Source organism: Ambystoma mexicanum, chromosome 12 (genome assembly GCF_040938575.1).
Source record: "Ambystoma mexicanum isolate Mex_15411 chromosome 12, UKY_AmexF1_1, whole genome shotgun sequence".
In the NCBI taxonomy this organism is placed as follows: Eukaryota; Metazoa; Chordata; class Amphibia; order Caudata; family Ambystomatidae; genus Ambystoma; species Ambystoma mexicanum.
The window spans coordinates 875,807,330-875,834,919 of NC_090936.1; the positions used below are offsets into that span (position 1 = coordinate 875,807,330).

At 47.3% G+C, this 27,590-nt stretch overlaps 1 protein-coding gene across 2 annotated transcripts in view; it reads right to left on the minus strand.

Moving 5' to 3' along the window:
* SCYL2 (SCY1 like pseudokinase 2) overlaps positions 1–27,590 on the minus strand; it is a 1,629,773-nt gene that overhangs the window by 225,339 nt on the left and 1,376,844 nt on the right. For both annotated transcript variants that reach the window (XM_069629360.1, XM_069629361.1), the window contains exon 14: positions 17,983–18,083. In XM_069629360.1, the coding sequence (XP_069485461.1) occupies positions 17,983–18,083 (101 nt within the window). The remainder of the gene's footprint in view (positions 1–17,982; positions 18,084–27,590) is intronic.

The following is a 27,590-nucleotide window of genomic DNA, read 5'->3' on the forward strand; positions in this document are numbered from 1 at the left end:
GATCCTAAGGAGAAATCGCATTTTGATCCTGCTGTGCAGCATCTAATGGAGTCTACAGAAGCATGAATATATGAGGGATGCACTGATCGTTTGCCCGGTGAAATTCACAACGCAAGGAATTATCTGGGAGCTGAAGAAGTTTAAGTCAGCTGGCGGACAAAACAAGATGGCGGTTATAGAACAAAGAGAATAGCTGAGGGACAGTTGTACTGCAACAGTGAGAGCCAGCTGAAGCGTTGCTATAGCGCGACCGGCCGCCGGATGATTAAAGGATTGAAACAGTACAAGGGTTAAAGTGTCCACGGCTGCGTACAAGGCAGCGGAGAGGAGTAAAGACTTCGGCAGTGGGAGAAAGTCAGCTGAGGGCTACGCAGCACCGCGAGCGCTGGAGTGGCACAGGAGAACAGAGTGGGGTGCCGAAAAGACGAACGGAAGAGTATCACCTCTCCTACACAGAGCAGAGCTAAATGAGCGCTCTGAGCTGATAGAAGGCAAGTGGAATCCCACACAACAGTGAACGAGATCAAACAAAAGTGTGAGATTATATCTCACTGAATCAGATGGGGAGTGCAGATGATGAGCAGCCAAGAAGCGGCATCCCTCAGGCACCCGGGACCGCAGTGAACATGACACAGGGCCCAGCAACAATGTATCCAGTCTAGAACGTTGGAGAGCGGGCCCAGTAACACGGAGCCGACGAAACTGACTACGCAGAGAGATAAGATATTCCAGCACATCACTGGGACAAAACAGATCCACGACAAGTGCAGGCTGACCACGAAGGAAGGTTTCAGGAATGCAGTGGAGATACTGGAAGCCCACAGGAGGTCCAAAGCTGCAGATGGAGACAGGAGAACTACTATAAAATTCATGGGGACACCACAATTTATGTGATAAAATAAACTGAGAAGCTCCCGAGACCAGAGCAAATAGCCCCCAACACAGGAGTGCGGGCCCATCGCAAAGTGGCACCTGACACGACTGCCTCTACGCAAACGAAGATGGCAACCAAGCTGCCCAAAGTCAAAGGGAAACAATCATCCATAGAGGAATTTGCCAAATCATCACCAGCAACAGAAGGGGCTAAAGCTAAAGGTCAGTGCACGGAAGATGAAGGGGCAACCGTACGAAACAACCAACAGATACTGGATGCTATACCCAAACTAAAAGGATCGTGAGAGCGCAAAATTGACACTGCTATCTCGGAATTGAGGACAAGATGTCTGGGCACTCAGGGAGCCTGGAAAAGGAGGTGAAAGCTAACACGAGCATTTGCTCAACTAATACAAAGGAGGTCCATACGTTGCAACAACAGATGGGCGTTCATGCAGAAATAACGTACGCATTGTGGGTCTTCCGGAAGGCGAAGGAGGATCGGACCCGACGAATTACGTTTGTTAGGGAGAATTCTCTGTTAAGGCTAATTTCCCAAACCTAGTGAGCACCCCAGCAGCTTTGCTGGATTTTTGGGGTTTATTTTTTTCTCCTGCTAAGAGTGAGACACTTTCTCCTACTCTTAGACATGATTTGAGAATGTCCTTTGACTATATAATGTGTTTTATGGGCTATGGGGTCTTTTACGCCATAGGGCTTCATGGGTTTTTGGTATGTGTGTTACGCAACACCCTCAGTGCAGTAACACAGGGTATCATAGTGACCCCCAAACATAGACTCCATACCCTGGGACTGACTACTGTCTCCCAGGGCATGTAAAGTCACCACTGGCTTTACTAGTCTCAAATTGTGAACAGAACCAGTACAAACCATCATATTGTGGAAGTACTGGTAGGGGTAATTTGATTGCCCCTGGGTCTGTTTTCCAAGGGGGCACTGTCCAGTCCCCCCTTGTCGAGTTTCTGGCTGGTGGCAGTGGATACCACGCAAAATATTCCACCGGAATATTTCCTATGGGATTTTCCCATTCATTTTAAACGCACCACTTTTTGGTGCAATGTTAAAGATACCGCTGGGTTATTTATTTAATATTTATTCCCCGGTTGGGTCTTTTTGCCAGGACTCATTTTTAAAATGGCGTTTGTGTTCGCCTCAAACTCTAACCCAAGTCGAGCCCTTTGTTCCACTTTTTGGCGGGCTTCTCCACAGAAGCCCTCCAAATGGTGCCACTCTGTCTGGGGTCAACAGGATGTGTGGGAGGGGGATTAGGCACCATGGACTGAGTTGCCTTGGCAACTCAAGTCACACTCTTGGGCGATTGGCCCAGTGGTGAGCCGCCCGGCTTACCACTTAGCATGTTTGAGTGATAGCTAGGCTGATGAATGGGGGTTTTGCTGCATAAAAGCAGGGCTTTGGGGACTAGAACTGCAGAAGTCCCCACAGGACCTAAAGAATCAGAAGAGGGGAGATCTGAGCCATCTACGACGACGAACCACATGTGGAGCCCTGCTGTACGAACTCGCCACTTCCCCGAGGACAGAGGAGATCTTCTTCCAGGAGAGTCTTCGTCCCTTTGAGCTGGTGGGACCAACCAGTTCGCCTTTTTCGCCTTCCTGGATCGTCTCATGGTCAAACCGCCCATGCCAAGCACCTCGGCGGCCGGATAGCCACGCTTCACCACTACCGCGGATAAAAGGGTTGTACCTTTTAATTGGGAAACTTCCCTGGCAGTGCAACGACCTCCAGCTTTCCTCCACGTCGAGATCATCTCCTCCCCTGGATGAAGCCCCGACTTGCACCCACTGCCAGGAACCACTGCCCCCGCTGGAGCTTTCTCACCATTTCAGGTACTGTGTCCCACCTGGTCTCCCTTGCAACCGATTGTCCAAGGTGTCCCGTAAATCCTTGACTCTCTATCCTGGGGTGACCTCGGACCTGCTAACTTTACCTTTCTGAACCGATCCAACCTCTTGACTTTTCTGCAAAGACTATGAGTGCATTTCCACTGTGTGATCTTGGGCACATTCCGCCTTGCTCTCTCCAAGAGTGGGCCTGGCCTATGAACTTTTTGCTCTACAGTAGACCCTGCCTTTCTCGACTTGCTGTGGTTTCTTAAAAGTGTTGGTACTGTGTTATTTTCCTATTCTGCCTTTTCTCTCCCTTTTTAAACAAATTATTGGAGTGCCATCTACGGTTACGCGCTCACCTCTGTTTTGCTAAATAAGTGGTGTCTTAACCTAGACTTGTCGAATAATTAACTAGGGAGGTGTATATACTTACAGTGACTGTGTTTGAACTTGCTTGACATATTAGTGCCAGTGTATTTTTAAAAGTGTGTTTTTAAATAAATAATTATATACTTTATACCAAAGCTCTGGTCAGTGTTTGCTTGTGCTACTGTATTCTTAGCCCTGTTGTGTATACTCTATATACTGCCTAACTCTTCTTGAGAGAAGTCCGACTGCTCAGCCACAGCTACCAGGTAAATCTGGGTGGTGCGGACTGCTACCAATTGGGTTTACTGCTTACTCCTGTGGTCTTAAACTTTTTGCACTGGTCCATAAGGGAACTGCACAGGTTTCTGCCTAACAACGTTGAGAATATGTTATTGCAAGAGATAACAGACGGAGCACTCAGCCAGGGGTTCACAGTGGAAAGAGCGCATAGAGCCTTGGTCAAGAAACCGCCACCAGGCCTCCCCCCCCCCCACGGCCAATCTTTGCCAAGATATTGACCTAAAAAGATAGGGAGAAGTTCTTAGAGCAATTCCGTAAAGGAGGGATGATAAGCAGGGCATCCGCGACCATCACCGCGTACCAGATTATACTTTCTTGGTGCAGAGACAGCACCTGAATTATGTGGCGGTCAAGAGGAGGTTACGCCAAGCGGGTTACAAATATATGCTGCTGTATCCAGCAAAGATGAAAGTGTTCCATAAGAACAAAGCCCTTTTTTTGATTCACCAGAGGATGTGACTGCATGGCTGGATGCGAGCAACTGTGCGTCGGTAGCGGAAGACCAGACGGGGAGCGGAACAGAGAAGTGACCGAATAACTTTTCAGTGCCGCATTGTTGGACAAGTAGACGTTATGAGAGATAAGTACAGCATGTAAATACTGACCTTGGGACTAGATTATAATGATGAATATACTGAGATTGTAAGGAGGATTTGCACGGAAGCTCATATGTACTTACAGTGCAACACGCTGTTAGCTTAAAGAAGGAGACACGTGTTGCTGCGGATTAGCAGCTCCAGGAGACACGCTACCATCCCCCCGGAGGTAGTTTAGTTGGGATACTGGTAGAGAGGTATGCCCCTGCTGAGTACTGAGTATCGGTGACACAGAGAAAAAGGCTAGATGCGGGGTAGCCTGAGATCCAGGGATGGAGCTGGGCTACAGTTTGGGGAAGTTGGGAGGAGGAAAGGGGAGTTGTGGTAGCTAGAAGGGGAAGGGGGCCGGGAGTTGGGGGTGTTGGAAGGGGTCGGGTATGGGACAGTTTGGGAGAGGGCGGGGAGGGGTATTGGGGAAAACTAGGAAGCAAGCTTACACCTATAAATCACTGCGCATGGGGCGGAAGACAAGGGAGGACAGGGGCGGAACAGGGTATGGATTAGATGGGTGACCTCAAGATAGCGACCTGGAATGTCAGGGGGCGCAAGAATTATTTGAAGAGAAATAAGGTCATGATGTATCTTAAGAGACAGAGAATTGATATTGCTTTGTTACAGGAAACTCACCTGACCAGAGAAAAACTGGAGGTGGTGGGGAGAAAATGGAGAGGGACCACCATAGGCGCAACATATTCTGCATATGCCAGATGGGTAATTACGTGGATAGCACCACATGTCCCTTTTAAGCTATGACAGTCTACCATAGCGTCAGATGGGAGGATGGTGCTAATAAGAGGGCTAGTAGAAAATAGAGAGCTGAGCATTATCAACACGTATGCCCTGAACCAAGATGCTACCAGCTACTTCAGAACTCTATACAGTAAGATCAGCCCGTATATCGGGGGGGGGGGCAGTTTTATGGGGAGGGGACTTTAATTGCACGCTAGATCCCAGGGTTGACAGATCAGATGAGAAGATGGAGAGACCCCACCCCAGTAGCTAAAGCTCTGAAGACCCTGCTAGGTGATTTCCGACTAGTGGATGTATGGATGATGCATCACCCACAGGACAGGGAATATTCTCACTACTCTGCCCCAAAAAACCTGCACACTCGGTTGGACTACATATTTGCTGCACCGGAGTTGACAGGGGAACTAGTGCAGTCGGAGTACAAAGCGAGAGTCCTCTCAGACCATTCGCCATTGACTACAACATGGCAGTACTCGCTGCTCAGAGCGTGGATCCCGACATGGAGACTTAGAACCGAAGCTTTGAAAGACACAGTGTTCAGGGAGGACCTGAGGAAGGAAATAAAGGAATACTTTGATCACAACACCGGGAGCGTAGGATCGGCTGTCACACTATGGGAGGCATTTAAGGTGGTGGTGAGGGGGGCGGCAATATCTAAATCTAAAGGCCTACTGGGTGGTATAACACATGAGTTACATGAAGCAGAAAAGAAATTAGAGGCAATAATGCGCAAGGGTAGGCATTCCCCAGAGGAGGCTGGGACTATACAGCAGTTACAACAAGATTGCAGGGAGTGTTGGGAGAGATTATGCAACCTGAACTATAAAACATATGTTGAGAGGCAACACGCAGAGGGAGACACGCCGGGGAGGTTGTTAGCCTGGTTGTATAATAATGAAACCCCCAGACAAACAATTAGAGCGGTGCGGGGGAAGGATGGACAAATACTAGATACCCAGGAAGGAGTGAATAAAGGCTTCTTAGAGTTTGACCAGCAACTGTATGCGGATGTTAACGAGGGAGAGGAGATTGATGTGATGGAGACATTGAAGGACATTGCCTTCCCAAACTAGAGGCAGCGGAAAGGGAGAACTTAGAGGTCCCAATTACGCTAGAGGAATTAGAAGCAGTGATCAAACTCTTACCTACTAGTAAAGCCCTGCGGATGGATGGACTCCCTAGCGAGTTATACAAAACGTATAAGGCAGAGTTGCTACCCCCCATTACTAACAATGTTAAATGAGGCGCTAGACAGAGGGACGCTGCCGGAGTCTCTAAGGGAGGCAATCATCATTCCGCTCCTTAAGCCCAATAAACCATGCATGGACTGCGGATCTTATAGACTACTTTCCATGCTTAATCAAGACAGTAAGATACTAACTGCAGTGTTGGCAAATAGGCTGAGACCGGTTAGCAATAAACTCACATCCTGACCAGAGCGGTTATGTTCTGCATAGACGCATATCCGACAATCTTAGAAGGCACCATCATGTTATAGAACAGACGGAAAGGGATCCCCAGGATGTTGCAATAATTTAACTAGATGCGGAGAAGGCTTTTGGCTCTGTCAAATGTCCTTGGTTGATGGCGGCCTTATAGGAGAATTTGGTCGGGCCCGCGTACTTGTAGTGGGTCCAGATGCTGTACAGTAAACCACTGGCTTGAGTCAGGACGGGAGCGACCATCTCAGATCGATGGCAACTCAGTAGGCGCACTAGATAGGGATGTCCATGGTCTCTGATGCTGTTTATCTTAGCACTAGGACCCCTGGTGATTTACTTGAGACAACAATATGGGGTGGTGAGGATCAGCACGAAAGGAGGGCAACATCTGATATCAATGTATGCTGATGATATGCTGCTATATTTGAGATACCGTGAAGAGAACATACAATATATTCTGGAAGTAATGGAGCAATACATGGCACTGTCTTGTGTAACAGTGAAGCCCAAGAAATCGTGCATATTTCCCGTTGGTAGATATAAAGGGATAGCATGAGAGAAACTGCCGGTATTACAAATACAATGGGAGACCGAGACCTTTAGATACCTGGGGGTTGATGTATACCATGATGTTGAGGTCGAACACAAACAAACCACAGAGAAGGCGGTGGCTCACAATGAAAATAGCATGAGGTTCTGGGCCAAGCTCCCTTTGACCATGATGGGGAGAGTGGCACTGTAAAGATGGTGGTGCTGCCTAGGTTGTTGCACTACTTTGCGAATATACCATACATGATACCCAGGCAATTCTTTGTCAAAATCCAGAGCATATGTAGGGGGTTCATTTGGCACAATTCTAGAAATAGAATAGCATTATGGAAACTGCAAAACACGTATGAACAGGGGGGCATTAAACTGCCCAACTTTGAGACTTACTATCTGGCGGGCCAACTACAATATGTAGCGAGGTGGTTATCGGAAGACTCTATACCGGAGTCCAGATTGTGGAAGGCTGAATGTGCTCCGTTTTTCCTGAATGAATGAATATGGGTGCCAATATCGCAACGAGACGGGGGGACAAGAATGTTACATTTGGGATGGAAGATGTGGCGGAGGGCTTGCCGGGTCATGGAGAACCTGTTCCTCACAGATGCCACTAGAGGCACTGAAAGGAGTGGACGAGCAATTGAGGAAGATACTAAAGAAGCAATTGGAACCGGTTCGCATAGCAAAGCATGGGGATGTGTGGTGGGATGGGAAGGCGGTGGAGTTTGACAGACTGGTGGAAGACACCAGTTTACCCCAGGGACAGTACGTCACTTATACTAGGCTGGTGCGGCATATAAAAGACACCTAGTCAAAAACAGTGCTGGATGGACAGCCAGACACAGCCATAGAAACATTTTATGATGTGTTGGACGGAGGCCACAAGGTTTCCCCCGAATATATTAACGACTGATGTCAAGGGTGGGGAAGGATATGATCCAGCTGAGACGGGATTGGGAAGAGGAAGCCGGGGAATCCATAGAGTTGTGGGTGAGGGTACAGTGATACCACAAAAAACTGGCCAGGAACGTGAGGTTGCAACAAATCCAGTTATATGTTACTCAGAGTGTATATGACTCCTCAGAAGATAGCGAAGTTTAAGAATGCGGGAACACAAACATGTCCTAAATGTGGAGAGGAGAATGCTCTGGGACTGGTACATATGTTCTGAGCATGCCCAGAAATAATGAGATTCTGGAGGGAGGTAGCCCACCTTTTGGCCGGGAAAGAGAGAAGTCTGGAGGTGGAATCTATGTGGGTGTGCATGGTATTGTGGTTCCCTAGGCCGCGTAAAGTGAAACACGTAAGCAAACTCAAAGACCTGGTTTATATACTCGCTAAGCGCAGAATTGCTATGAGCTGGAAAGCAAGTAATAGACCGAAAGTAGAAGTTTGGTGGCATGACCTTCGGAAATGGGCGGATGTGGAAACGGTGATGTGGAGCGAAGCAGTAAATAGAGGTGGAGATGAAGAAGTGGAGACATTGACGGTCTGGAGGCTACTAGTAGCTACACTGTCTGGGTCTGACCAGGCATGCCTGGAGGACGATGTTCTTCAGGGGGAGCAGAAGGAGAGGGGCCCTCAGGAAGAGTGGTGGAAAGCAGGGATGTGGGGTAGGCTTGGGATAGGGGTGATGGGAGGGCAGTGGACACATCATGAAACTATACATGAGACTTGGAATGTATAATTGTTGTTCACCATTTGGTTTTCCTGTTGGAATTAATAAATAATTGTTTAAAAAAAATTAAAAAAAATAAAAACATTCAGAATCGTGCTGCAGATGTGTTTCCAGGGCACACAATTAAGAGGCAAGATATAGCAGGTTAGGTCTACCAGGAATAGCTGAATGCTCCACCTGTGCTACGTCAAGGAGTGGTTCTGAACATTTAAATGGGAGAGGGGTGGACAGAATATTTTGTAAAGACATGGGTGAACCGACTGCTCCAGTCCTAGCCCTTTCTTCCTTTCACAGAATACTGTTATCGGGGCAATTGTTTGATTGGTTCAACTGAAGAGAACCAATACAGCTCCTGCAATGCAATTAGTTGTTAAATAATCTTCAACACTCAAAATGTGCTTTTGTAGTACTGCGCGAAGTCCAAACCTGGACAATGCAAAAGAAGACTAGATGCATTTCATCCTAAAATGTTCCACCTGATTCATCAATAGCTAAGTCTAGTTGTTCCTATATGAATCTCTTGTCAAGTAGATCTGACCCCTAAACTCAGTGTCAGTTAGCTAACTAATCCAGGACACAAAAAACTCACACAAAAATGGGCACCTTTTGCACATAAGCAATGATTGTGCTGCACTGTCAGTACTCTCATGGGTCCTCTTTTGTAGGATCAGATTTACTCCTGTATCTGTGGGGATACTGTTGGTCTTTAGGTAACTCCATTGAACACCCAAGCAGAGGAAGTCTGTGCCTACCTGCGTCTAGAACTGGAGCCAATAACATGCTGACAGATGGGCCAGTAAATTATCTGGTGCCCCAATGTGAAATTTGAAGGCAAATGTGTTACACCATCCACTGGTCACCTTACCCGTGCAGCCACTAAGCCCTCCATCTCAGGTCTTAATCTGCCTTCACCTTCTAACCTCATGTCCTCACTCCCTCAAGCAGCGTGGCTCTACAACAAGAACACACGAGGGCATCCAGCGCGCTATGGTTTTACTCACTCATTGCAACGTTGGCAACTGCCCTGGCATCTTGGAGACAGTCGACGGAGACGTCAGCCCTTTTCTTTGCTTTATCACGCCCCCAGGAATACCCGGCAGCGTTCTTGAAAACTTGGGTCATGTGACAAGGAAACGTGCTACATCAGTCACATGATGGGGTCATATGACACTCCTAGTCCCCTTTAAAATCGGAGAATGAATGCTCATTCTGTGCTTCACAGCTGACCCAATCAGGCACTGTTCGGCGTTTTCCTGTCTCCACATCTTGATTCTGGACTACGGACTGTTCTTCTTGGATTCCTCTGTCAAGCCCTTGGATACTGTTTTGCTCTGCTGTTTCAGGACCTTTGAACTGTGTTTTTGGATTCCTTTGGATTACCCCTAGTTTCGATGAACTTGGCTGGCTTTTGACCTTGGAACTCTTAACGTACTGTTTTCGGATTTCCTCTTCTGTTACCTTTTGCAATACCCTTTCCATACAGGTCTTGCAGTGCCTATTTCTACAACAATCTACGCCTACCCGCTGCCGCTTGCCACACTCTGCAGCCACACGGAACACCTCCATTCTCATCTGTGCTCTTCCCGTCCCCAGACCCTTGCTAAACCCCTTGATATTTGTTACCTCGCTATTCAGTGTATTGTTTGCCATTGTACTGACCCATTGCTTGCTTTACAGCGGTCGAGGGGTCACCGGTGTTCCTGGCGTTCTTCGGCACTCAAAAAACCTGTGGCCTCAAGGATCGCTCAGGAAGTTATTGGTATCTTTCTGAGTGGAACTTGTGGACAGAGGCCCCATAATCTTCACGACCATCAAGTCATAACAGACTGTGAAGCCTACAGGTCGTTCAGATTATGGAGGCATCGGCTGGGGACCCCGTGGCCGCTCTACTGCAAGCAGTTACTACCTTGAGGGCCGATATGGCCGCAGCCACCACGGTGTTACACAACCGCCTTGACTCCCTTCAGAGTGCTTGCCATCCCCTACCTCCTGATTCCGAATTTGGGGACCCCACACCTCCAACCCCTGGTCCTTCTGCCACCCCTTCCACCTCTTCCATCACCACACCAGTAATTACTTCCACTCCTTTTCCTTTAGCACCCCCTGAGATATTCCAGGGAGACCCCAGGAAATTCCGTACATTTCTGAATCAATGTAAATTACATTTCCTTTGTAGACCTTCAGCGTTCCCTGATGCACCTGCCAAGGCTGCGTTTTTGCTTTCCCATTTGTCTGGCGTTGCTGCCACATGGGTGAACCCATTACTTGAAAACAATCATCTAGCCCTTTATGACTTTGACCTGCTAGTGACTGAAATGTCTAAGGTTTTTGACACCAGACACAAAGCTCAATCCAGAGATTTGGAATTACTAGATCTCTCTCAGGGGAAAAGCACCCTTATAGAATACATAAAACGATTCAACCAGTTAGCGGCAGAAAACATCCTGGCCCGAAAACGAGAAGGCTGTAGTGTTTTACAGAGGTCCAAGTGGCTCCATTAAGGACGTTTTGGCAGTGGTGCCGTCGCTTCCGACTCAGTACTCTGATCTGGTTGACCTAACACTCCAGTTAGACGCTCGACGCACCGAGCGCAAGGCAGAAGTCAGATTCTCAGGTACACAGTTGTCGGTTTCTTCTGATGTAGCCAGCAAACCCATGCAAGTGGGTGGAATACGTAGCCCTATAACTATGACGGAACGAGAAAGGCAGAGAACCGACAACGCTTGCTTTTACTGTGGACTTAATGGACATTACGTCAAGACTTGTCCACGCCGCCCAAAGCAAAAGAATCCGGGTTTTCCCACTGCTCGTCGCTGAATATGGGGTCCAGAACGAGTTCTCCACAGTCCCCCTCTTCTTCTTCTCCTCTGGCATTTGGGCCTATTAGACCAGTCACAGTCCACGCCTTATTAAAGCCTACTCCTGACACAATGCACACCGTTCAGATTATCATTGATTCCGGGGCCACTGGCTGCTTTATCGGCATACAAATGGCTTATGCCTTGAACCTTCCACTAGTTACCAAGGAGTTTCCCAAGCCTGTACAGGCTGTGAATGGGACTTTGTTAGGGAGAATTATCTCTTTAGGCTGAATTTCCTAACCTAGTGAGTCCCCCAGCAGCTTTGCTGGATTTCTGGAGTTTGTTTTTTTCTCCTGCCAAGAGTGAGACTCTTTCTCCCACTCTTGGACATGATTTATGGTGTTCCTTTGACTGTTAATGTGTTTTATGGGCTATGGTGTCCTTTACTCCATAGGGTCTCATGTGTTTTGACTATGTGTGTTACACAGCACCCTCTGTGCAGTAACACAGGGGTGTCATAGTGACGCCCCACCATAGACTGCATACCCTGGGACTGACTACCGTCTCCCAGGGCATGTAAAGTCACCATTGGCTTTACTAGTCACAAATTATTAACAGAAACCAGTACAAACCATCATATTGTGGACGTACTGGTCAGGGCAATTCGATTGCCCCGGGGTCTGTTAGTCGAGGGGGCACGTCTCCGTCCCCCCTGATCGAGTTTTGGATGGTGGCAGTAGATACTACTTTTTATATTCGACCGCGAATATATCCCTATGGGATTTTCCCATTGTTCGAGGCTACCAACTTTAATTATTTAATTCTCATAGCCTCGAACATACCGCCGGTTTATTTAATTAATATTAATTCGCCGGTCGGTATTTTTTGCCAGGACTCGATTCTAAAATGGTGTTTGGGTTCTCTTCTGTGACTCCAACCCAAGTCGAGCCCTTTGTTCCACTTTTTGGCGGGCTTCTCCACAGAAGCCTCCAAAAGTGGTGCCACTCTGTCTGGGTACCACAGGAGGTGCGGGAGGGGGTTTAGGCCCCTTGGACTGAGTTACCTTGGTAACTCAAGTCGCACTCTTGTGTGATTGGCCCAAGTGGTGAGCCGGCTGGCTCACCACTTAGCATGTTTGATTGACAGCTAGGCTGAGTGAATGGGGGTATGCTGCATAAAAGCAGGGCTTTGGGGACTGGAACTTCAGAAGTCGCCACAGGACCCGAGAATCCGACGAGGGAGAAGCTGAGCCGACCTACCACGACGACACCACCGGTGGAGCTCTGCGGAACCAACTCACCACTTCCCGACGACAGAGAAGATCTCCCGGCTGGAGAGGCTTCTTCCCCTGACTGGTGGGCACAACCAGTTTACCTTCTTTCTTCGCACCCCAGACCGGTTTGTGGTCGAACTGCCCGTGCCAAGCACCCCGGCAGCCGGATAGCCACTCACCACTGAACCGCGAATCAACGGACCGCTCCTTGTACCTGAGAAACTCCGCGTCTGGTTTCTTCCCTGGCAGTGCAACGGACTCCCGTCTTCCTCCACGACGAGATCCTCTCTTCCCCCAGACGAAGCACTGACTTGCATCCGCTGCCAGGAACAACTGTCCCCGCTGGAGTGCTCTCACCACTTTAAGGTACCGTGTCCGCCAGGCCTCCCTTTCTAAAGATTGCTACAAGGTAATAATAACCCCTTAACCTTCTGGACTGGGCTGGCCATCTTGACCCTCTAACTGGTCCCTTTCTTTGGTCCAACTCCTTTTTGAACCGTTACAAGACTGCAACCATGTGACCTTGGACACATTTTGTTTGATCCTCTTAAAGTGGATCCGGCCTATTGAACTCTAACTTCACGGTTTTACTTTGCCTTCCTCTCTTGTTATGTTCTTGTAAAAGTGTTGGGATCTGTTTCAATTTATTCTCTGCTTTTCTCTCCCTTTTAAAAACGAACTATTAGAGTGCCATCTACGTCAAGCGCTCACCGCTGTCTGAAAATAAGTGGGGGCTTTACTTAAGACTTGTCTAATATTCTTTTAAGGGAGTGTATATCTTTTAGTGACCGTGTTTTTCAATTGCTTACCATTAGTGCCTGTGTGTTTTTCTAGATGTGGTTTTAAATAAATAATTATATCTCTTTTACACCAAGCCCTGGTCAGTGTTTACTTGTTCTACTGTGTTCTCTTGACCTATTGTGAATACTCTGTATACTGTCTAACTCTTCTTGAGGGAAGTCTGACTGCTCAGCCACAGCTACCAAGTGAATCCGTGTGGTACAGACTGCTACCAAGTGGGTTTACTGCCAAACACCTGTAGTCTTAAATCTTTTGCAGTGGTCCCAGCGGGAACTGCACAGGTTTCTGCCTAAAAGACTTCCCTTGCTTCTGGACCTATTCGACAACAGACTGCTCCCATGGAAGTAGTCATCCAGGAAACACACAGGGAAACACTTGCCTTTGACCTCATAACCACTCCTCAGTTTGGTATTATTCTCGCAATCCCTTGGTTTAATAATACATAATCAGCTAATCAATTGGGGTACTGGTCAGGTCTGTTTTGAATCCGAAGTTTGTCAACATATTTGTCTTATCGAGAGAGAGGAGGTAATCGATACACCTGCTGCAGCGTTGGGTGCAGTAGCACATCTGACCCGATCCGAGACTGATGAACACCACTCTTCCACTTCGCACATGGTTGGTGCTGTTCTTTCCAACATACCTCCAGTTTATCACAAGTTTTTGTCAGTCTTTGACAAGGGCACCGCAGAGAGTTTACCTCCACACAGACCCTAAGATTGCCACATAGATCTGGTGCCTGATGCTCAGATCCCCAAGGGCCGAATCTATTCTTTATCACCAGTAGAGGATAAAGCCTTGAAAGAATACTTGCAGAAGGCATTACGTTTAGGCCACATTCGGCCCTCTTCCTCGCCTGCTGCATGCCCTATCTTCTTTGTTCCTAAGAAAGAGGGGGATCTTCGCCCCTGTGTAGACTACAGACGTTTGAACGCCATCACTATCAAAGATAGATACCCAATACCCCTCATCTCTCCACTCTTGGATAGATTAACACACGCCTCCATCTACACTAAATTAGATCTCAGGGGAGCATACAACTTGATATGTGTCCGCAAAGGGGATGAGTGGAAGACAGTGTTTCCACCCGACAGGGTTTATTTGAATACCTGGTGATGCCCTTCGGTTTGTGCAACGCCCCTGCCACCTTCCAGCGGTTTATGAATGAGGTTTTTGGGGACATTCTGGACAGTTATGTGGTGGTCTATTTGGACGACATTCCGATCTTTTCCTCCTCTTTAGACGAACACATCCTTCACGTCCAAGAAGTCCTATCCCGTTTGCGCAAAAATGCGCTATTTGCCAAGCCTGAGAAGTGCCAGTTTCATACCAAAGAAGTAGAATTTCTGGGTTTCCACATTTCACCGGGTGGATTGACTATGAATCAGTCTAAAGTACGAGCCGTTTTGGAATGGCCGGTCCCGGTAAACTTTAAGTCTTTACAGTCTTTCCTGGGATTTGCCAATTTTTATCGACAATTCATCCCTGGTTTTTCTACTATAGTAGCACCATTAACTAAATTGACCAGTTCACGTGCCCCATTTATCTGGACCCCCGAACATCAAGCCGCTTTTGAGTCCTTGAAATCTGCGTTTACCTAAGCTCCGGTACTACAACACCCAGATCCGGAGTTGCCATTTGTGGTTGAGGCAGACGCATCACCCTTTGCTTTGGGAGCGGTATTGTCACAACCCTGCCCAACCTCTGGTCATTTACACCCAGTAGCATACCATTCACGCAAGTTTACATCTACTGAGACCCATTATACAGTCACCGAAAAGGAACTCCTGGCGATTAAAGATGCATTTCAGGTATGGAGGCTCCATTTGAGGGGGGCCAAACACCAAGTCATAGTTTTCACTGATCATAGGAATTTGCAGGATCTCGCATCCCTCAAATGCGTCAACAGTCGTCAGGTGCGTTGGCACTTATTCTTCGCAGCCTATGACTTTGTTGTGAAACACCATCCTGGTCTGTCTCATGGTAAAGCAGACGCTCTATCCCGCTCTCCTGGAGGGGTGTCGCTTCCGGTCTTCCCAGAAATGGTGCTTGACCACGGGCGTGTAGTATGCTTATGCACTCCTTCGCCTCCTCTGTTGTCAGCCATACGCACTTGGGCTTCCCAACATCCACATCAGTTAGCAGAATGGGATCCCGTTTATAACAATGGTCTACCTTTTGTTCACAACAGGTTGTTCCTACCCTCTAGTGACACTCGAAATCTAGCTATGGAATAGTCTCATGATGCTGCCATCCATGGCCACCCAGGACAACAGCGTACTCTGGATCTACTTAAACGATGGTGCTGGTGGCCTTCGATGCGGCGTGACGTTGAGCATTATGTCAATACATGCTCAGTGTGTGCCCAGTGTAAGCCCCGTAGGGGTCGCCCCTTGGGTCTTTTGCCGATTCCCCCCAGACACAGGCATACCCTTACAATGGATTTTGTGACTGATCTCCCTCGTTCGCAGGGTTATGATACAGTATGGGTTGTAGTAGACGCCTACACAAAGATGGCTCGCTTTATTCCTTGTTCTGGTATACCCTCTGAACCTACATTGGCAAACCTGTTTTTCAAGTCCATTTTTTGTTTGTTTGGGCTCACTACGGTCTTGGTTTCTGACAGAGGTTCACAATTCGCGTCCCGTTTCTGGCATGCGCTCACTAAATTATTGGGTATTGATGCACGATTTTCCTCTGTTTACAATCCAGAAACCGACGGCCAGACAGATATGGTAAATCAGGCCATGGAACAATATTTACGCTGTCTTTCACTAAAACATCAGAAATCATGGGTACACCTGCTACATCTCGCTGAATTCGCCCATAACAACTGCTTGCACTCTTCTACTGGCTTTTCTCCGTTCTACTCCCTTTATGGCCAACACCATTGTACATTGCCCATTCCCGATTATGCATCCTCTTGTGCTCCTGCTGCCTCATCTTGTGTTCGCAATTGGCCATGGTTCATGCCCAGACTCTTGCCCATCTGCAGGAAGCTCAGTTGGCGATGAAAGCTTCAGCCGATAAGAAACGGGTTGCTGCTCCTGTTTACCATGTGGGGGACCGAGTTTGGCTGTCGTCCCGCTATCTACACTTGCCTGGCTGTCGCAAATTGCTTCCCAGGTTTGTTGGTCCTTTCCAGGTGTCTGGTGTCCCGAGTCCTGTGGCTTATCGCCTATCCCTTCCTTTAACCTGGAAGGTCCATCCAGTTTTTCATACTTCCCTCCTGAAACCATGCCCTGGTCCTACGCGCCTGGTCTCTCACCCTGCCCCTGTGTCACTGGATGACCCTGATGTTTATGGGTTACGGTCCTGAGGAGCGCTCTTGGGTTCCTGCCCGGGATGTGCATGCCCCTCGTTTGGTGGCCCAGTTTCATTGAGATTTTCCTGCTTGCCCACGGGGTCGTGGGCCTTTGGGGGGGGGGGGGCTCTGTTACACCATCCACTGGTCACCTTACCCGTGCAGCCACTAAGCCCTCCATCTCAGGTCCTGATCTGCCTTCACCTTCTAACCTCATGTCCTCTCTCCCTCAAGCGGCATGGCAGCGGCTCTACAACAAGAACACACGAGGGCATCCAGCGCGCTATGGTTTTACTCACTCATTGCAACGCTGGCAACTGCCCTGGCGTCTTGGAGACAGTCGACGGAGACGTCAGCCCTTTTCTTTGCTTCATCACGCCCCCAGGAAGACCCAGCAGCGTTCTTGAAAACTTGGGTCATGTGACAAGGAAACGTGCTACATCATCAGTCACGTGATGGGGTCATATGACACTCCTAGGCCCCTTTAGAACCGGAGAAGGAACGCTCATTCAGTGCTTCACAGCTGACCCAATCAGGCACTGTTCGGCGTTTTCCTGTCTCCACATCTTGATTCTGGACTACGGACTGTTCTTCTTGGATTCCTCTGTCAAGCCCTTGGATACTCTTTTGCTCTGCTGTTTCAGGACCTTTCAACTGTGTTTTTGGATTCCTTTGGATTACCCCTGGTTTCGATGAACTTGGCTGGCTTTTGACCTTGGAACTCTTAACGGACTGTTTTCGGATTTCCTCTTCTGTTACCTTTTGGAATACCCTTTCCATCCAGGTCTTGCAGTGCCTATTTCTACAACAATCTACGCCTACCCGCTGCCGCTTGCTACACTCTGCAGCCACACGGAACACCTCCATTCTCATCTGTGGTCTTCCCGTCCCCAGACCCCTGGTAAGCCCCTTGATATTTGTTACGTCGCTATTCAGTGTATTGTTTGCCATTGTACTGACCCATTGCTTGCTTTACAGCGGTCAAGGGGTCACCAGTGTTCCTGGTTCCTGGCGTTCTTCGGCACTCAAAAAACCTGTGGCCTCAAGGATCGCTCAGGAAGTTATTTGTATCTTTCTGAGTGGAACTTGTGGACAGAGGCCCCATAATCTTCACGACCATCAAGTCATAATATGATATCCACATTTTCTCTGACAAGCTCACTAATGTTTTTCAAAGGTTTTCTAGATCCAGTGTTCTGCTGTGTATGTGCTCCATGAGTCCTCTATTGCAGGCTCGGTTTAGTCCTACTACTGAGCATGCTGTTGGCGTTTTCCCCAAAAGAGAGCGCTGTGTTCACACCTCCAAATCAAAAACAAATACATTTAAAAATTCAAAAATATAAGCCATTTAGGTAAACTTAAAATTGAAAGAATTACTTACTTTTGCTGCTCCTGCATCATATGAAGCTGTTCGAGTTTGGTTTTATGTTCTGCCTCCAACTTACTAAGCATATCCTTTATCACTGACATGAACGAAGTAAACTATAACAAAGAACATTGGAAAGAAATCAGATTTGTATTTATACCACTGTACTCATTTGAGCATGAATTTCACAATAACTGTTGTAGTTGCTTTTATTAATTAACATTTACTTTCACTGCATACTTCTGCTGTAGTTTATTAGTCCAATGTACAATTTCAAAGACACAGTTTAATGGTCTGTGACACAATCGTCGGTTTTAGGCTTAAGCTACTGACCAAGGTGCTAGACCAAAGATGATGTATTCCACAACTTCAAACAAAACAATTTGGTTAACATCATGTCTGCTGCCATTATGTTTGTATATTCAAAGATGTATATTAGTGTTAAAGTTATTGAATCTCATCTAAAAGACAACATTTCATATACTAAAAGGATGTCTGAAACTATGGGGCTGCGCAGAAGATTAAGCATCAGTACAATGATATAAGGTAGCAGAGAGGGTTTTAGTTCCTTTAGGTCGAGCAATGATGCATGAGAAAAAAGATATGTAGTACAAATGATTGGTTTATTTAGTGTTAAGTCAGGGAATGGAAGGTCTATAGGAATGAAGAAAATGTGCACAAATAATAAGGACGTTTCTAAAGAGAATAGTGGCAGGGAAGGAAAAACACAAAGTGGAATATTTCTCAGGTTCAAAACCTCCAGTGGCGTTTCTCCAAACCAAAGTTCCGACCTAGTCTTAAGAGTGCCTGCCCCCAAAGGATATCCTAGTCAACAAAGCAATGTGGCCAACAGAAAGTTCAGAAATCTAATCGTAACGGGTCCTTAGCATCCTGGCTATCTTAAGCTAAAAGTCAAATGTTCCAATTCCTGGTCAACAAGAGTTCACAAAACCCATTCTGCAATGTCCAGCCCTAATCTAGAACACAAAAGTAAGGAATTACTCCTGGGATGGTTATTCCAGGGTTAATTCACAGTCTGGACACTTTTTCAGTCTTCCTGATGACATTGCTGTAGACCACTCACAGGTTTCTGGATTCCCACGCTTCCCTTTGAAGAGTCACCTTGGTCCCAGTCTTCAAGCTTGCACTAGGTATTCCTTCAGCAGTACTTTCTGCATGGTTGTGTGTATCCCCAATCTCTGGTACTTCATGTATCATCCATAAAGGCTCCCTCCCATACTACAGGTTCTGATTGTCATGACGGATATATCTCATTATGCCCGTGTTCAGGTCTCAAACTTTGATTCGCACGGTTATTCACTTATACACGTCTCTCTCAGAGCTTGGGTTTCTCCCAGAAGACACTTGTACAGGTCTCTCCTTGGACAGTGAGTTTTTCTCTGCATTCTGTAAGGGTTCAAGAGTAAGACACAGTAACAGGTTTTGTGTTAACTTTGAACTTTTATTTATCATAAAAGCAAAAGGGGGTTGGATAAGTCCTCTGTCCATAGCCCTAAGAGGGGTACCCCCTTTAACACAACTAAGGAGCGTCCGTGTCAGGATGTTAACAAATAAATCGCCCTGTATTCAAAAACCCTAAACTGACCCATACACGCTAAACTAAATATGAGCTGAAAATGGGTATTTCTCTGTGCTATAGACTTATGTATAGCTTCCTCTTGCAGTTTCAAACAAAGTTCAATGGTGCAGAAAAGAAAAGAAATATAGTTCCACCAGGAAAATTGGGTTTTCCCTTCCCCTATGTTTCGCCTGGTTTTGCCACAGATATTCCGTTACTCTTCAAAATCAAGTCACAATCTTTAAGAAGAATGGCTCTTCCCCTTTTCACTACTTCAGTTTGTCCACCAATGATGGATTCCTTATTATTCACAAAATTGGGGGTTGGGCAGGAGTTTCGTTTTCCTCTTCCCCCTGATTCACATTTAATGTTCTCTTCTCTCTATGTTTGGATATAGTCACAGCTCCAATTTGCTCAAGGGGGAAAACCCTTCCCTTTTGCCTCCTCAAAAGTACACGATTCTCTTGAATCAAAGCATATTTCACAACATAGTTCTCTTGAATCCTTTAAGGGGTACGAGTCTTCCCTTTTCTGTTACACACTTTCATACATAGAGGTTTTGACCACTGAGTTTTCTCAATCCTCCTTCCTTTCCCCTGGTATATGCTCCTACCAGGGGTACTGTTCTTTGTTCCTGAAAAAGGAGTATAAAACCTCACGTTCTATCCTTTACCTTGTTACCCCTGGTTTATTTGCCTGCTTGGGTGTTGTCACTTTCTTGTTTGGGTGCGAGTCCCAGACTCACTGTTTGCCTGGGTTCACTAACCTGCCAGAGCTTCTCCGCTCTTTTTTCAGTTTCTCTTTTATCCAGTTCACAACACTTCTCCAATATTGGGTCACTGACCCTTTCTTATTAACTCCACTGCCTTTATTTAGGCTCTTCCTCTCAACAATGTTAATATCAGTAATAATTGCTCTGCCTTTACTTAGGCTCTTTCTCTCAGTAATGTTAAAAAAAATGGCACTGTCTTTATTTAGGCTCTTTCTTTTAACAATGTTCGTATCAGTAATAATTTCACTGCCTTTACTTAGGCTCTTTCCAGCAGCAATGTTCGTATGCAATTGCACTGCCCTTACTTAGGCTCTTTCTCTCAACAGTATTCGTTTCGGTAATGAATTCATGGTCTTTACTTGGGCTCTCTCTCGTAATAGTCGTGCACGGCATTCGCCAAGAAGTGCCCCGGTAGCTTGCTCATTCTCCCAGGGCCTACCGGCGGCTGTGTGGAGGGTCTCAAGCGTTCCTTGTGTTTTACCAGTGTTTGCACTCCTGGTCAATTGACTGGCAGTGTGCCTTGTGAGTTGTTTGCTTCCTGCTTTGCCTTCTTCTGTGTTCGGCAGCTCTGGCTGCCCAAAACAGAAAAGCAGTGAACTTCTCCCGACCTACTTCCTCTGCACACTATGCTCGTTAGCCTCTGCACTGCGCTCTGCCATCTGCTCGCCTTCGGCGTCGCTCACAGTGTCAGCATCCATCAGGTGCCTCTCCAGTCTCTGTGTCTCTCGTTCTCCTGAATTTGCTTCAATTGTGTCCTTTTTAAATGTCCCAGTCTTTCTCTGCAGTTTCCAATGACTAGAACGCAACATTGGCTTACTGTGTCTAGTCATCCTCATTAGTCCATCCCACTTCCTCGTGGGGTGGGGAGGTAAATGAGGTTCTGGGCTCGAAAGACCTGGTAAATCAGTATCCGTATTACAATACGCCATGTAGAAATGTTGCACTGGCACATGGTTGTCACTAAAAGCTAGGAGTCAAGAGTTGTCTTTTTCTGTCGCCCTGGAGTTTTTCCTCTCCCACATGGTCCTCTCACAGAGAGCCACCCCCAGCGACGGAGTTCGGTAGTTTCTGCCTTTCACTGGCCATGTAAAAGAGGCTTCCTTCCAGGGAAACAGTGACAAAGCTGTCAGTCGTCACAATTCTCTTTAGTAGGTGTCATCTAGATATTTGTTTCTCAGTATTCCCTTGCACAGATCTCTCCAAGACCTTGGTGCTCAGGATTTATTTGAACAGTTCTCTCCTAGAAATTGAGTTTCTCTCAGTGTCCATTCCTTCGGGTCTGTCTTGGTAGCACTGGACTGAACCATTGAGTAGCTGAGGGCTCAATTACACCCAAGTCCAACATTGTTGCGACTCTGCCTGCATGTGTATCTTAACGGTGTCTGACACCCTGTAGCATCTGCTTTTGACAGGTACACTGTCACCAGGGTCAATATCATGCCCACACCATGGGGTGAGGCCTGATGTTAGTGACAACAGAGGGGCATACTGCAAGAGCAAAGCCCTGCAGGTCCTCTGCTGCGCTGGTGTCAGATCTGGAGAGAGATGCACTCCAGCCACTGATCCACCATGAGGGTCGGTATGCAGCAAATCAGGAAGGGGCTCACTCTCATCCTTGTCTTGCTTTGAAGTTAGCAACAGGCATGACACTTCTTCTCTACTGTGGAATGGCTTGAGCCTGGTGACATGTAAGACCTGAGGGGCTACCCCAGGAATACCTATGTCATCCATATAGTTCACTTAACCCATCCTGGAGATTATCCTGAAAGGACAGTACACTTATCTACCAAAGCTTGAAGCTTGGTGGGCTCCATCACAAGGATCTCCTGGCCAGGAGTCCTGTCCACTTGGGAGGCCATAAGGTCATGCCAGTATTTGTTCAATTATTGGCTGGCCTTAGGATTGGCTGATGGCTGGCCCATCATCTTTGCCATTCTCCTACTGAGGCTTAATACTTAGTCCCCCACTTGTATGGCAAGACCTGGAGGTGTGGCTTCCAAGCCTGCTGTTACTAAGGCAAGGGGGGGCCCTCACTGGAAGTCCAAAAAGGAAATCAAAGGGGCAGAAACCAATACTCTCTTGAGGCACCTCCCCCCACAGACAAACAGCAGGCATGGTGGGAGGCAATCCCATTTCCTCCTTAGGGGCTCTTCCAAATCACCCAATAAGCCTTTGAGAGTTTTGTTTAACCTCGCAGCCAGACCATTGGTCTGAGGGTGGTAGGATGTAGAGAACGTGTAAGTTACACAACATTCCTTCCACATAGCTTGCATGTAACTAGATAAAGTTGGTTCCTCTGTTGGAAATCGCCTCTTTAGGAAAACCAACTCTGGTGAAAATGCACATTAGAGCCCTGGCAACCACCTTGGCTGTTATGGTTCGAAGGGGTATAGTCTCAGGGTACCTGGTGGCATGTTCTACCAGGATGAACCTGTGTCCACCTGATAAGATATGGCATTTATAACGCGCCTACACACAAGTGTTTCAAGGCGTGACCAATGATGTAGGAGGGTCCTGATGTAGGAGGGTCTAGGGGAACCAACAATGTTGATGCCTACACTCTCGCATTGCTGCAGGAAGGCAATGACACTGTCTCCAGTCTTGCCAGACAACTGGCAAGTGGGGCAGGACTTGCAGTGGGCTTCCACTCCTACTCCTACTCCTACTCCCATCCTGGGCCAATAAAAGTGGGCTGAGAGCCTTTGCTGTGTCTTCGTAATGCCACAATGACCAGCTAAAGGCACCTCATGTGCTAACAGCAAAAGAAAGGGCCTGTATACCTTGGGCACAACCAACCTCTTGAATGCACCAGGTTCAGGCTCAATGGGCTCACTGTACAGAAGTTCAATCTACCAATAAATCTTAAAAGACCTAGGCACTTCACCTTGTGCCTGGGTCTGTTTCCTCAGACCCTCAAGAGAGTGGCACTCTCTATGACCCTTACAAAAATCCGCCCTAGAGGGCCCACCTTCAGCCAACAAGCACTGGAGGTCAGGGTGATACTCTGGGGTGAGTACCTCTCCCTGAGGAGGATCCTCTGGCTCCTCTCCCTCAAGGGTTGAAGAGCAACTAAGGCTTAAGCGCTCAGGTGGTGATGCAGGCTGGTTCTCAAGTACAGTGAATCCCCAAGTCCCCACAAAGGAATGACCACACGATGTTAGGTGATAAGACAGCTTATTGATATAAAATAAGATTCAGATGTATATACACATAAAAAACACACTTTGTACTTTGGGAACACTATCTTAATACTGGCAACAATATATATATACACTATGTGGTATCACACTATACTTTGATTCATTAAAAATGTACCAAGTGCTGACAGTTGAGAATTTCTAAGCAAGGAGTAACTTCACAGACCAAGGAAGAAAGGCAGATTAGTTTAGAACATAGGAAGTCAACTTTATTTAGACTCAATAGTAATAATGGGTGAGGATCCCCCGCCCCCAACCTGGGCAACCTGAAAGGGAAAAGTTAGGTTGCACATTATCTTGTAAATTACATCCAGTCCAAAAATGCTCTCCTTTTCTTCAAAAGGTCCCAACACCCCAAAGTATCTGGGATGCCAAAGAACTGGATCCAAGATGATTCTTGGACCCTTGGATGATTCCGGAGGCTGGAAGAGGCTCTAACTCGCCACAGCACCATTGGTGCCTTGGCAGGCGAACTGGTGGAGATTCTTGGCTTTATTTGACAGGTCCCTCAAGGATGGACCCCCTTTGGAAGGAGTCGCTGGGACGTCAATGTCAAGAGAAAAGAAGGAACCAGGCAGTGTCAGAAAGGTAGCCCTTTCGGTCTTCGCTGTGGTATCCGTTGGGGGGTGTTACTCCAGCTTTGGATGTTCCATGAAGGTGAAAGTTGCTGTGGACCTCAACAAGGCCTGGCTGAAGATGATGAGGCCCTTGAATGACTTTCAGTGACGACGGGTGCAGTGGCAGAAGTAGGTGTCAGGCGTCAGGATTTTGTGGTTTACCGACGTTTGCTTCTTCGGTGCTGCAACCCTAGCATGGACCTCTGGATAGCTTAGGGTGACCTGGACTCATCCACTGGACTTGACTGCGGACCCTCACCAAGCCTGGACAGTCGGGACATCATCTTCGCATTCTGGTGGTGGGAAATCCACCGGTGGACACTCCTCGGCACACAGCGACCCAGGACCTTCTCCGGCATGGAAAAGTGGTTGGATGTGGTGGCAGAGAAGTCCCTTGAAGGATTCTTCTCTCAAATGGAACCCTCTTAGCTCTGGGTGTTGAGCAGTACTATGCCAGAGTACCCTCTCTTCTGGGCGATATGCAGCAATCTGGCTTCCTGTGGTCACAAACACTCCGCCAGACCCTGGGCGAAAAGACTGGACTTCTTCGGATCGAGATGTCCAAGCATTCCTCTTCTGAACTTACGAAGATCACTTGTCCAGGAGTTAGGCACACAGAACTGGCTTTCAGGGTACTTTGGAAGAAGAGCAGAAGTTGCATGATGGTCCCTCGTAGCTCGGAAAGAGTCTGCTTATCCAGGTCCTCTCCTGATTCCGTCCTTGGGTCAGCTCAGCAGTCTTCGGATTCCTTGAAGAAATGCAGCTGCAGAAACTTTCCTCCGAATGGACACAGGATTCAAGCTTCAGACTTCAGCTTCAGAACAAATTGGTGAGTGACGGGTCCCTAGTTATACACATTTGATCCCCATTCACTCAGGCTGAGCCAGGCTCTCTCAGCCAATCATACACTTGTGCATTCCTGCAGCCAGGCAACCAATCAGGCTCACAGGCACTTGGGTCATTCGCCCAAACCAGACACCCATAACACAGAATGTGGATTGGAGTGAGCCCACAGCTTTTCAGAGCACTACACTTCATTCACTCCAGTTTCAGTCAGGGCTGGCCCAAGCATTGTGTCACACAACGAAAACCAGACACCCACAACACAGAATGAGAGTGGACTTCTTACAGGTCCCACCGCAAGGGTGAACCCACAACACAGCCCCTGGGAAGGCTCCAGACAGTCTGGCAGGAAGCAGCCCCAGAGCCATATATGGTTCTTCCACCCAACAGCCAGCCAGGGAGAAGTGGACAGAGTCAGGGCTTCCTAGGACTTTGGAAAAAAAGGGGTAAAGGCAATACAAACCAAGAGATTACAGTGGCCATCTTGCCTTTGTTCAGGAATCCATTGATTCCTATGGCAAGGCATGGGTGTCCTAAAAATTGAGGACACGCAGAGCCACTGTAAAGTCACCATGTAGCTGCCACCAGCCCATACCCTGTACTGTGGGCAGCACACAGGTACACACAAACACACACAAGGGGTATCAGGGTGTACCCCCACCCATGGGTGCCATAAGGGTATGCCATGGGTGGTGTTCACCAAAAGGAAACCTTTAGAGCTGCACTGCCAGAGGTTCAGGCTGGACCTCAGAGGCAGAAAACACACCGAGAAGTGCTAGGACAAGTACTAGGAGGCCCTGTCCCTCCAAGATGAATTTCCAGCAGCATAGGTGGTCCAACTGCCTCGGCAAGAAGCAGTGAGGAACACATCCTTGTGCTCCCATTCTGTTTCTGCTTCTGCTGGGCTCAACAAGCCTATTTAAAAGCACCATAGTGGTTTTGCTGTTTGCACCCTAGCGATTTACTAGGGCACTAGGGATTAGCCTCAGGGTTTTTGAGTTTGAGCTTTGTTTCTCTTAAGAGATACTTAAATCTGAAAAACAAGCATTTCCACATTGGTCAACTGAGTATTAATTCTACCTGGAGTTTCTGCAGTTTTATATGCGCTGCTCGACCTTAGCACTACCTTAGATTCTTGTCTGAAGCAGCTTTTCGATTCACAGTGTGCTGCATTGTTAGAATGTATTTCTAACCTCTGCTCTGGTGAACAGAAGTTTAGGAGGCCACCCTTGTTAGTGAAACAGGTAACACTTCTGAATTCATGCCGTCGTGCACACCAGACATCCTGGTACCAGCAGTGTGGATTAGGACCAGACTGTCCCAGCCCACTTACTCGGTATCCACACACATGACCTGCAGTAGTCCGTGAAAGACCCAGCTTTCGCGGGCAACTGCATGCCCAAATAAGGAATTCCCGGGTCACAAAGACCAGGGTCAAGGACAATGGACAAAATGGCCAAAGGAGTAGACAAAAGCCATGACGACAATAGCCACAGTCATGAGCCAAACGCAGTAAGCACGGTATAGCTCGGTAAAAAGTTATAGAATCACACAAAAAAAGCCTTCACCGCCACCAGCCCACTCCTAGGCATGTTGTCCAGTCACCAAAAACTCCTTAATGAATGACTAGGGCCAGAAAACATACACCCCACTGCATGGTACAGTAATGTACTTTGCGCAATGTTAAAATGTTACCAAAAGTGGCAACAAAGTCAAAAGACTAAGAGAAACAAAGTTTCTCAGTACTAACAGCCTGAAAGATGTGTTAGTTTCCCCATAAAAATGAGCAAGAGCACAATGGAGGGCCACAGAAGGCTGTGCTCGACTAGCAGAAGTCAGGTCAGGATGCTGAAACAAAAGCACTCTGAGTATGTTCTTCTCTCCCTTTGCAGCTCCGCCCAAGGTCTCCCAGCAAACCTACATAATCACGGAGTACACGCATCTTGCGCATGCATCTGGAAGTGTATTGGAAGTGTCTGGCTGTTGGGCTGCGAGGTGGTGGAAGCCTGTAAGGATCTAAGCATTTATTTACTGTTTCTTTTATTTCCTGTGCACGAAAACTTTGTATATTCATCAAATGCTTAGACACATAAGTTGATTGTTGCCCGTTAGATTGATCCGCAAAAAGTTGGGAATGAATTGGCTAGTTACGAGAGCGTCCCTAAAACGGACACAAAGCAGGCTGCCACGTAAAACATCGAGGGACATTGCACTAATTCATTCAATTCTAACAAATCAGTTATTTACACTCACTTCATAAGGAGTTGTGAAAGTAGTGCAAGTTTGAAAACATGGTCATCAGTTTACGTAGCAGGAAACATCTCTCGCCCCCTATTCAACTACATGAGTCCAGCGAAGAGACTCCAGTGTACATATCAGAAGATTTACTAATCAACGAGTGTGCCATGGACGCTAGAAATGTCCCTTAGAGTCAGCAATCAATCGCAATTGAACCAAATGATAGTCTGTATGCACGAAATAACATTACACTGGCACAGAATTTTGCCCCCTTTGTTGCACCTGTTTGAAACGTGAATTCTCAGTCTGAACGCGCTGAGGGCAACATGATGGCTGGAAACGTATCTGTGCCTGTGAATTGTTGTATGGATCAGTTT